This window comes from Artemia franciscana, chromosome 13 (assembly GCF_032884065.1).
Source record: "Artemia franciscana chromosome 13, ASM3288406v1, whole genome shotgun sequence".
Classification (NCBI taxonomy): Eukaryota; Metazoa; Arthropoda; class Branchiopoda; order Anostraca; family Artemiidae; genus Artemia; species Artemia franciscana.
Genome location: NC_088875.1, coordinates 2317675 through 2329734, shown reverse-complemented (window position 1 = coordinate 2329734; position 12060 = coordinate 2317675). Strand labels below are relative to the sequence as shown.

Below are 12060 nucleotides of genomic sequence, written 5' to 3'. Positions count from 1 at the left end.
TGGAAATTTTTTCTTCCCTTGTCAAATTCTTCCATGGAAAGTTCCCCCCGCGTAACCCCGTCCCCTCAACCCCTTCCCCCAGCCAAAAAAATCCTCCTGAAAGCGTATGCACACTTCCCAATAACCATTACTATACGGAAACACTGGTCAAAGTTTGTAACTTGCAGCCCCTCCCACGGGGACTGTGGGGGAGTAAGTCGTCCCCAAAGAAATAGTTAATAGGTTTTTCGACTATATTGAATAAAATGGCTATCTCGGAATTTTGATCCGGTGACTTTGGGAAAAAGATGAGTGTGGGAGAGGGCCTAGGTGCCCTCCAATTTTTTGGTCACTTCAAAAGGGCACCAGAACTTTAATTTCCGTTAGAATGAGCTTTCTCACGACATTGTAAGACAACTGGGTCGATACGATTACCCCTGGGAAAAAACAAAAAAAAAAAAACAAACAAATAAACACGCACCCTTGATCTGTCTTGTGGCAAAAAATGCAAAATTCCACATTTTTGTAGATTGGAGCTTGAAATTTTCAACAGTAGGGTTCTCTGATTCGCTGAATCTGATGGTGTGATTTTCGTTAAGATTCTATGACTTTAAGGGGTGTAAACTTAATGAAACTTATATATTTAAAATCAGCATTAAAATGCAATTCTTTTGATGTAGCTTTTGTTATAAAAATTCCGTTTTTTAGAATTTCGGTTACTATTGAGCCAGGTCGCTCCTTACTACAGTTCGTTACCATGAACTGTTTGACGAGTAGAATTCATTAAGTTTAATTTTCAAAAAGGGGGGAGAGGTCCCCCAAAAAGTCAAGCAATCTTATGCAATCTAAAAGTCAAGCGCCATGGTGATTTTCACCATCGCATTCAGCATATCAGAGAACCCTACTGCTGTAATGGTTTCATGGTCCTATCTACAATAATGTGGAATTTAGTGCTTTTTGCCTAAGGAAAGATTACGCATCCGTGTTTATTTGTTTTTGTTTTTTCTGTGGGTGATCATATCGAATGAATGATTCTAGAAGATTGGGAATGCTTATTCAGCAGAAATCAAAAGTTTTAGTGCCCTTTTCAGTAACTAAAAAGATTGGAGAGCAACTAGCCTTCTCCTACGTTCCCTTTTCCCCTAAGGTATGCGATAAAAGTTAGGAGATAGTCATTTGATTCAGCATAGTTGAAAGGTCCAATATCTATGCCTTCGGGGATGACATGACCCCCATATTCCCTAGTGAAAGGACTGAAAGTTACGCAATTTGCCCATTTCTCACATAAAGTATTTGTTCTTGGCAAATATAGGCTGCGGATTTTTTGGGGGGATGGAGTTTTCTCCGGGGAGGACTTTTTACTGGGAGGAAAGTTTCAAGGGGTAATTTCTTAGGAAAATTTCACATGGGGAAAGGAGGAGGGAAGGGAATTGCCTGTCATGATTAAAAAAAGATCAAATAAAATATAAAAAGTAGTTTCTTCAACTGAAATTAAGGAGCAACGTTAAATTTTAAAACGAACAGGAACTTTTCCGTATATGAAGGATGCCCCCTCCTCGATGTCTCGCTCTTGACGCTAAAATTTGACGCTTTTTAATATTTCTTAAAGAAAGACTGGTCAAACACAAGGACCATTAGACTTTAATGAGAGGTATTTTTGAAGAACTATAATACTACAGTGTTAAGGGTGAGGGACCGAAGAGGGGCAGCCCCCTCATATCCGGTATGATTTTTGTTCGTTTTAAGTTTTAATGTTACCCAATAACTTTTTTGACGTCAAAATTTCCCCTGAAATATAAGGGATTTTATAAAGAGGGGAGGGGGGTTACAAATTAATGAAATTTTAGAGGTTTTGCGAGTTCAGGGTGCTAGAAAAGGTTTGAAAATCAATGTTAATAAGATTAAGTTGCTAAGGCTAGGAATAAGTGAAGATGAAAAAGTGACGTTGGTCAACAAAAGATTGATCAGGTGGACAGCTTCACTTACCTTGGTAGTATTATTAGTAAAGATGGTGGGAGCAGTGAAGATGTTAAAAGTGGAATAGCCAAGGCTCAAGGTGGTTTTTCACAGTTGAAAAAAGTTTGGAAGAATAGGAAGATAAGTCTGCAGACCAGGATTAGAATATTGGAAGGTACAGTGATGATAGTGGTCAAGTATGGCTCTAAAGCATGGACACTCCAAAAAGCGGGTGAAGTTTTGCTAGATACTTTCTTGAGAAATTGCCTATGGATTGTTCTGGGTACCCGGCTGACTGACCGTATTTCAAACAGTAGGCTCTACGAAAATTGTGGTTCAATCCCGCTTTCTAGGGCTATAGTGAGAGAAAGGTTGAGATGACTAGGGCACGTCTTGGGGATGAAGGACGACTAATTGCCGAAGATTGTCCTTTTCGGCCAATCTTCTGTGGCTAAACGGAAAGCAAGTCGTCCGCGTTTGGGGTGGGAGGATGTCACACATAAAGATTTAAGTAGAACGGGAAACTTCGTGGGAGGGTGTAAAGAGGGAGGCTTTTAATAGATTGGAATGGATGAGAAGCGAGTGTAGCTGAGTTGGCCGCTTGGTTGGCGGCTTGGTGCTGTGGTGAGTTTTTAGTAGTAGTAGTAGTAGTAGTAGTAGTAGTAGGTAGGTCTTTGGGTCCATGTCGAGTATAATTTCTTTTGTTTTTTATATTCCGGCTTCTTTCGGACTAGTTTGTGATAGTATAGTTTATTCATAATTTCCTCTTTCATTTTTAGTATTCACAGGAGAGAATTAAATTAAATGCTTGGATTCTTTTGCCGGAGAGTTTGACTGAGAATAAATGAAAAACATGATATTGACAGACTGCAACTAACTGTGAATAAAAGTGTATTGAAAAAAAAAGTTTTTTTTTTCCACTGAAAGTAAAAAGCGACAAAAAAACTCAAAACGAACAGAAATTATTCTGTATATGAAAAGGGCTGTCCCCTCCTCAATGCAGGTCAACTAAAGCAAATTCGAATAGGACTCACTGTACATGAAATATTAAAACAAATTTTTATATTAATTTTGGCAGATTTATTCCGTATATGAATACCTTGCTCTTTACGCTATGGCTATTAACACTTTTTTAAAAAAGCTTACTATTCTAATTAAACGACTCCCGTGTTTCTGTTTTAGTAAACAATCGTTTTCAAATAGCAACCCTTTATATATGGAATAATTTCTATTCGTTTTTCAAATAATGCCGGTAAGTCTGGCTCACCCTCTATGGAATATACCTCTCCCCCTCGTGGAAGACTTCTGTAGAAAGTTTATCTAAAAGTAAAGTGCCCCCCCCCCCCCGTCAAATTCTTTCCTGACTCTTCTATCCTCGCTGAAAATACCCCTCCCTGTAAAAGTGCTTGTGGAGGATTCAGCCTGAAAAGTTCCCCTTAGCATTCTTTCAATTGAATAAGACTTTAATGTCTAATCGGTTTCTCGATCACTCCAGAATTGTCCCCTTCCATGGAAATTATTTCTCAGAAAACAAAACACGTGGGAAAAAGCCCCTTGATAATTCCCGCGGAACATCTCCTCATGGAAAATTTGGAAAAGAGAATGTAAGACAATTAAAAAGATGTTCGAATAGTAATTCTGTCAAATCCCTCGCTGTCACATATCTCCTGGAATATTCACCTCCCAGAAATTTCCCTCTCTAAGGAAGATTCTCCCCATAGAAATCCACCCCAAGCACAACTCCCTTCCTCCCAAAAAGTGTATACTTCCCAATAAAAACATACAAAGGGTGAATGTCATACGAAAAAGAAGAATTTTTGACTCTGGCATTGTTGGACTGTTTGATTTTACCCGCATGAATTATACTTTACTTGCCGAACTGATTTTCTCCTCCACCCCCTAACAGAAGTCAAGGATCTATACGCTGACAAGAATTTGCAACCACATTAATAGGAAAGGGCTACTTACTTAAGTAATGGGTAAACAACATGGAGTAGGTGGTAGGCTAAGAGTGAAAACTGGCGCTTGTGTCAAAAAAAAAAGAAAAAAAAAAAAATCCGTCTAGCATTTAGCGGGTCCTGCTAATGTCAGACATGTTTTGAGACAGTTATAGTAATAAAAAAAACAAGTTTTTTAACTGAAAGTAAAGAGTGATATTAAAACTTAAAACGAACAGAAATTATTCCGCATATGAAAGGGGCCGTCCCCACCTCAACGCCCCGCTCTTTATGCTAGACCTTTGTATTGTTTTAAAAAGTAGAGTTATGAGAAAGAGTCAATCTTTAGCGATGGTTTAATTTTGTTCAAATCCTGTGCCAAATGTGCTGAACTCGCGGAAACTAAAATGCGCAAACCCTGTCATTTTATCCGAAAATTTACTTTTGCAGCTTCCGTCCCACCCTTGAAAGTTATGCTGTTTGCATCTATTAATGCCACCGTTTAATTTAAAAAAAAAAAAAAAGTAAAAATCGTATTCTCATTTTAATTTCTGGCAAAATTATGCTGTCCGTTCAAATACTGGTTTTGAATATTTCTTCCCTAAAAATGTTGCGTTTGAAGTAAGCGTCATTGACCTAGAGGTTAGCAGATAAGTATGTCTCATTCTTCTAAGGTAGTTGACGAAATAAGGACATACCTATTGGCTGTTACGAAAATAATGGCGATAAATACTTTGTTAATTGCCTATCTATCAAAACACCGTGTTATTAATTAAGTACTTGAGTAAGATAAGATTTATTCATCACGAAACACACATACAATATTACATTTTACTATTCCCCCAAAGCCTCTTTCGCCTGTAAAGAAGGGGGAGAATAAACGAGTCACTTACTCAGAGAAGAAAAAAAAATACAAATAAATAATCACTTACTCGAAGAAAGAAGAGCAAAAAGGAGAAGAAAAGAAAATATAAATAAAATAAAAACTATAGAAAACAAAATAAATAGAGAGACAGAAGGAGAAAAGGAAGACTGTTTTCCTAAATTAGTGATTAATATAGACCAGGACTTGAATGAGGCCTTAACCCTACTCATCCATACAATCACATAGGTCAAACAGCATAGCCAAACACAATCAACCATAAAGAATAATCCATGGACAGGCAGTCATGTCGTCAATAAGTATAAGTCGTCATTTACCAAACAATAGAAAAAATAATAAAGACAAATAATTCAGAGGCAACAACCCAACACAAGGGCTCATCAGGAGAATACACTGGCCTATAGGGTTTCGCCACTTTAAATTCTCTACCCAGCCAATTGTTGTGGCTACCACAGAATATCCATGGCATCCCCGTGTCAGGTATCACCCCCAAAATAGATGCCTATGAAAAAAAACAGCCAATGTAGAACAGCCAAGTAACACTAAAACAAGCTTATCCTGTTAATATATCCCTCTTTTTAGCAACAATAGGTAAACTAAATATGATAAAATTTACCAAATCACAAGTAAAACACATTGCAAAAAAAAAAATTAATGAACTAAACAATTATAGAATTCATCTTTACCATGTGGCTATTTTTTAAAAAAATCCGCTCTATTAGAAACACAATTCAAAATAAATGGCGCTGCCTAATTTTGGAAAATAGGAAGAAACCATCGCATTCAGCGTATCAGAGAACCCCACTGCAGAAGTTTCAAGCTCTTATCTACAAAGATGTGGAACTTCGTACTTTTTGCCAGAAGATCGATCACGGATGCTTGTTTATTTGTTGTTGTTTTTTATTTTTATTTTCCCCAGGGATGACTGTATCGACCCAGTGGTTCTAGAATGTCGCGAGAGGGCTCATTCTAACGGAAATTAAAGTTGTAGTGTTCTTTTTAAGTGACAATAAAAATTGGAGGGCAACTAAGCCCCTTCCCACGCTTTTTTTTCCCTAAGTCAACGGATCAAAATTTTGAGATAGCCATTTTATTCAGCATAGTCGGGAAGTATTATAACTATGTCTTTGGGACGACTTACTCCCCCATAGTTCCCTGAGGAGGGGCTGCAAGTTACAAGCGTTGACCAGTGTCAAACATTTCGCGGTACCGAACTGCAGTAAGTAGTGACGAATATTGATACCAATAGTAACATCAAAAGAATTGAATTTTAATGCTAAGTTTCAATATACAAGTTTCATCAAGTTTAGTCTTACCCATCAAAAGTTAAATCTTAACGAAAATCCCACCATCAGATTCAGCGTATCAGAGAACCCTGCTGTAGAAGTTTCAAGCTCCTATCTACAAAAATGTGGAATTTTGTATTTTTTGCCAGAAAACACATAGCTGATGAGTGTTTTTTTTTTTTTTTTTTTTTTTCATGGGTAATTGTATCGACCCACAGGTCCTAGAATGTTGCGATAGGGATCATTTTACCTGATATATATATATATATATATATATATATATATATATATATATATATATATATATATATATATATATATATATATATATATATATATATATAAAATAAATAAAATAATTTCTAAGAAGCCAAAGAATTTTTAATATTTTTTTGAACAAACCGAATGAGTGGCACCTTCGAGCTGATTCGGGCAACTTATTCCGTACAATATGACTGACAATTAAAGGGTTAAAGTCTGACCTTACACAAGGAGTGAAAGGAATTTGAATTTTTGGTGTTGCGAAAATTATAATTATTCTGATCAGAGGTGAAAGATGGTGGAACACTCAGGGGATGGGGGAGGTCACCATGAAGCTGAGAAAAAGATTTTTCTTCTCTAAAGGTATTGAAAGGGTTGCCTTTTCAAGCATAGATTGTTTTTTTAAAGAAACTTGCAGAAGCTTTTAAACGCCGTACGTCTCTTTAATGAAGAACTTCATGTTTGATTTAACGGGTTTTATGACTTTCTGAATTATGTTGTTGGGCTATAAATACATGGACTCGGATAGGTTGCGAAAGGGAGGGGGTGGTCGAGACCCAGAAATAGCTTTAAATCGTCGATATCAGGTTATCAGTAATCGAGGTTAGCGATAGTTGAAATGTTTATGAATATTAGCCGAAATGTGAACCACATTGCTTATTCCTAGAGCTCCTAGAGGAGTTGTATTGGAGTTGTATTTCTTGACCAGTCTTTGACTTGCTCCAAAGACTGGATCATTGATTTTTGGGATTTTTCTTAGACCTCATTACCATTTTGTTTCTGAAATGTTCATGAATATTTCAAGAAATTTTAGGCAACATAATTCTGAGCACAATCCTTCACTGATTTGTCCTTCTGTATATTTGAAAAAATGTTTTATTTTATTTAATTTCGTTTATCGAAGACAGGGGTTTATTCTAATAAAGCATTTTTCAGTTTAGTCCCCTTTGATCTGTTTAATTGTTGTCGGTTTTGCTGAAATAGCCTGTTATCTAATATATACTAGCGTATTAGGTAATTTTGGGCTACTACAAAGTCGTACTGAACTTGCCCGGCAAAATCGTAAGCACATTCCTCGAGGCCATGCATCGCCTGTTGGGAACCCCTAATTGAAGAAAAGATGACACTGTAGGTACCTCAACGGGATTTAGGGGGGTGCCTATTTTTGTTGCTTATCAAAAGGTTATTCTTACGGAAGACTTGAGTAAAAGTTCATCTATTTTTTACCGAACTTTGGCTGCTATTTGTAGTAGGAACTACTCCCTCCATCGCCCTAAATCTTCTTGGGTGCAGTCTCATTTGGCGTTCATTATCATAAAACTTTCCCCACTTTGTCAGGAAATAATAGTCGTCTAAATATTTCCGTTCATCTAACTCTATTTTAACATCCTTCTTTAGCTTTGCTCCTATTTGTTTACCATATATTTTATTTTATAGGAAGTAATGGTGCTGTGTCAGGACCCAAACCTACAAGATGGCTGCGAGCGTACCATAGTTCAGATGAGTCTCCGTCCTCTCCTCCACCTGTTTCCGCCCATGCAATAGCTTTGGCTTCAGCCTTGGCTTATGTCACTGCCACATCGTCTGAAAGCTCTTCAACGATAACGACGTCAGCAACTCAGTCGAATTCTGCAGCTCGACCTGTTACTATGCCGACCCTAGCACCTGGTAATATCTCTTTTTGGTAATATCATAAATTTGGTAATATCAAAATTTGTTAGTAATATCATAATTTTCAATATCATAATTTTGTTGGTAATATCATAAATTTGGTAATATCAAAATTTGTTGGTATTATCATAAATTTGGTAATATCAAAATTTCTTGGTAATATCATAATTTTTGTTGGTAATATCGAAAATTTGGTAATATTATAAATTTGGTAATATCAAAATTTATTGGTAATATCTTAATTTTTAATATCATAATTTTTGTTGCTAATATCATACATTTGGTAATATCAAAATTCGGTGGTAATATCATAATTTTTTGTTGGAATACTCAATGAGTCACTAATAATTTAACCACAAAATGGTTTATGTCATAACATGAATACACAATAAGTGAAATGGAGAATGTCTTGGGTTTTCTGGGAGGAGTGGATAATTTAAAGTGAAATATACGCTCAGTTTTCGCCCTCTGCGTGTAGCCTAATTGCGGCTGAACTTGCAATCACAGCATTAACCTTCACCCCAACCCAAAAGGTTTGCTACATCAGGACTCAAAGCCTCTTCCCAAAGACATTGGATTTCCTCTTCAGCACGCCATTGACTCGGCTAGGGTTGTCCGAGAGTTGGCTTTTAGGTCCCCCCCCCTTCCCGCTGCTTCTCGAATATGCTAAAAATCTCTGGATCCATTCTTCTCTTTTTTTTTAGCCGTTTATTTTTTTCCTTTTATTGAGGGTAAGAACGGTACTAAAACTTGGAAAATAGGAATAGAGATTAAATCGTGTCAGAAATGAAATTTTAATTAAGCAAATTGTCAGTCGGGTATTTGAAGGACACATCTCCGTAATTGTAAATTCTCAGAATTTCCCGTCAGATAAATGTGGAACAAAAATAAATCGATATGTAATAAATAAATGTCAATCCGTTCATCGGAGAGGAAATAAAAAAGTTGTGAGAGTTTTTTTTTGCTCTTCTGAAAATTTAGAATTATGGAGATACGTCTTTTGGATACCTGACTGCGAATTATTAGTCAACTCTTGAATGAATAAACGGAACCTAAAAAGATTGAGCGAATTTAAAGCTAGCTCTAACTTCAGTCTCTATGTCAAGTATCAAGAGAAACAGGGACTACGTGCAAAAAAAACTTGTGACTCCAAATTTTTCGTTCTTTTTACTGGCTCATAATCTCGCAGGAAACAAACCTGGCACGAAGGAGAACCAATCCGGTCTTTTAAATGTGGAATTAGTTCCCTTTCCAGAAGATTCCCTTTCTGACACACGCTTAAGGAATAATGAAATTGGCTTACGCAAATACCTCATAGATATAAACCAATGAAATTAAAGCTACATTTTACCACGGGATCGTTGAAAGATAATATCTCCTGTTTCGTTTCATCAATATCACAAACCAAATGAAGCTTCACTTGATATACTTATGGCATTAATAGTTGGGACAATTGCGTTTGACAGTAGTTCGCTTGACAGTAGTCAAGTGAAAATGAAGCCTTACTGTTTGAATTAGTTAAATGGCAACTCACAAAACCATAAAAAGAAAATTTAGAAACATCGAAAATTCAGTTCTAATGAGAAGACCTCCGTGTGCAGTTATTCAGTTTTGGTAGTAACAGGGATCAAATTTAATTAAGAGATATTAATTAATTAAGGGATATTAATATTTAATTAAGGGATATCCTATAGAGGGTGGACCATAGAGGTTCAAGAATTAGTAAAATTTAGACTAAAAACATATAACATGTCTTTATAACATAAAAACATATAGACTAAAAACATATAAACATATAACATATAACACTAAACAACTTTATAACAAGAATATAACAACATATAACAAGAATCCTGTTTTTTGTTGTTTGTCATTTTATGTCCAGCATGCTTTTGTTTCAATTTTAGCGTTTCGAAAATCCAGCTAGTAATATAGACTATTATTGTTAGATATGCCTCGGATAGTACTGTATATCTACAGTAAACACAAAAAATCAGGGAGCATTAAGTACAAGATGCCACTAGACAAACAACGTTCTCAGAATTTGAAGTTACGTCGGACAAGCCCTGTAGATGAATGACCAAAGGTTTTTGAATGCTGTCCTTCACTGGAATCACCTCGGCTCCTATCGATGAGGAAGACCCATGAGCACAATACAGCGCAACCGCAGGAGAGACTTTCGCTGTCTTAATACATGTATCCAACCCAGGTTGCCGCAGCACCAAGCCGCCTGGAGCTGATACAGTGGCAGAAGCTACTCCCCACTCAAACAATTTCCACCCAAACCCAAATTCAGAGTTTCACTCTTTGCTTCCTCTTGTGCAGTTCCTGTTTGCTTTGGCTCTTTTTCGTGGCTTCCTTCCCCCCTCAGCCCCATTTACAGCGTCTTACGTTTCTTTTGATGTGTATGTTCCCGAACTCAAGTGGCTGAAATGGAACTGCAAATTTTCGCTGACAATTTCAGAAAACTAATAAACAAGTTTTAGAAAAAATATATAGAGAGAAGTATTATTGGAGACAAAAAAAAAAGAAAAGTGAAAGATGGAAAGCTGCAAGACAGATTTGGAGCCAGTGAAACAAAATTAAGGAAGAGGACGCGGATATTTCGTTAAAGGCATCAGCCAAGCCGTTTTCACTGCAAAACAGTGTATAAAGAAAAATAAAATAAAGTTCTATCTTTCAAAACCCATGAAATATATTAGTCCAATAAAACATAAAAGTTTAAAAGGAAAACTTTTACAGCAAAAGCAAAAAGGTGATCTAGCATAAAGCATAAAAGAAGATACAACATTCAACAATCAGTTTAAGCTGCATGTAGACAATACCGTGCACAAAGGTCACTACTCAATCTAGAGTTTAACCTACATCAGGCCTTTCGTCGAGTATTGCTGTCCCGTTTGGGGTCCCCAAACTCAGAACACAGCTTACATGGCAGATGAACTAGAACATGTTCAAAAACGCGCTACTAGGATAATTTTCGGACCCAGTTTCAACAGCTACGAAAGTGCCCTTGAGCTCTTGAATTTGCCCACCTTATTCGATCGAAGACATGAGCTAATAATGAAATTTGGGAAATCAAACAGTTCGTGGTAACGAACTGTAGTAAGGAGCGATCCGACTCAATAGTAAACAAAACTCTAAAAAACGAAATTTTGATGCTAAAATATACATCAAAAGAATCAGATTTTTATGCTGATTTTAAATATATAAGTTTCATCAAATTTAGTCATCAAAAGTTGTCATCAAAAGTTACGGGCCTGAAAACATTTACCTTATTTTAGAAAATAGGGAAGAACACCCCCTAAAAGTCACAGAATCTTAACGAGAATCACACCATCGCATTCGGCGTATCAGAGAACCCTATAGCAAAATTTTCAAGCTCCTTACAAAAATGTTGAATTTCGTATTTTTTGCAAGAAGACAAATCACCGGTGCGTGTTTATTTGTTTGTTTGTTTTTTTTCCCAGGGGTCATCGTATCGACCAAGTGGTCCTAGAATGTCGCAAGAGGGTTCATTTTAGCGGAAATAAAAAGTTCTAGTGCCCTTTTTAAGTGACTGAAAAAATTGGAGGGCACCTAGGCCCCCTCCCACGCTCATTTTTCTCCAAAGTCGACAGATCAAAATTTTGAGATAGCCATTTTGTTCTGCTTAGTCAAAAACCTTAATAACTATGTCTTTGGGAATGATTTACTCCCCCACAGTCCCTGGGGGAGGGGCTGCAATTTACAAACTTCGACCAGTGTTTACATATAATAATGGTTATTCGGAAGTGTACAGTCGTTTGCAGGGGATTTTTTTTTGGTTTTAGGGGTGGGGTTGAGGGGAGGGGGCTATGTGGGAGGATCTTTCCTTGGAGAAATATGTCATGGGGGAACAGAAATTCAATGAAAAGGGCGCAGGATCTTCTAAAATTACTATAAAAAAAAACAATGAAAAAATAAACATGGAAAAGTTTTTTTCGATTGAAAGAAAAGAGTAGCATTGAAACTTAAAACGAACAGAGATCATTGCGCATATCAGGGGCTCTAAAATACTTTAGCATAAAGAGCGAGGTATTTAGGAGGAGATAAATACCTCGCTCTTTAT

The 12060-nt window shown here is 36.7% G+C and overlaps 1 protein-coding gene across 6 annotated transcripts in view; it reads left to right on the top strand.

The window, feature by feature from the left end:
* The window catches only part of LOC136034377 (phosphatase and actin regulator 4-like), a 205137-nt gene that overhangs the window by 89917 nt on the left and 103160 nt on the right, over nt 1-12060 (top strand). For all 6 annotated transcript variants that reach the window (XM_065715525.1, XM_065715524.1, XM_065715523.1 and 3 more), the window contains one exon: nt 7740-7970. In XM_065715525.1, coding sequence (XP_065571597.1) covers nt 7740-7970 — 231 coding nt within the window. The remainder of the gene's footprint in view (nt 1-7739; nt 7971-12060) is intronic.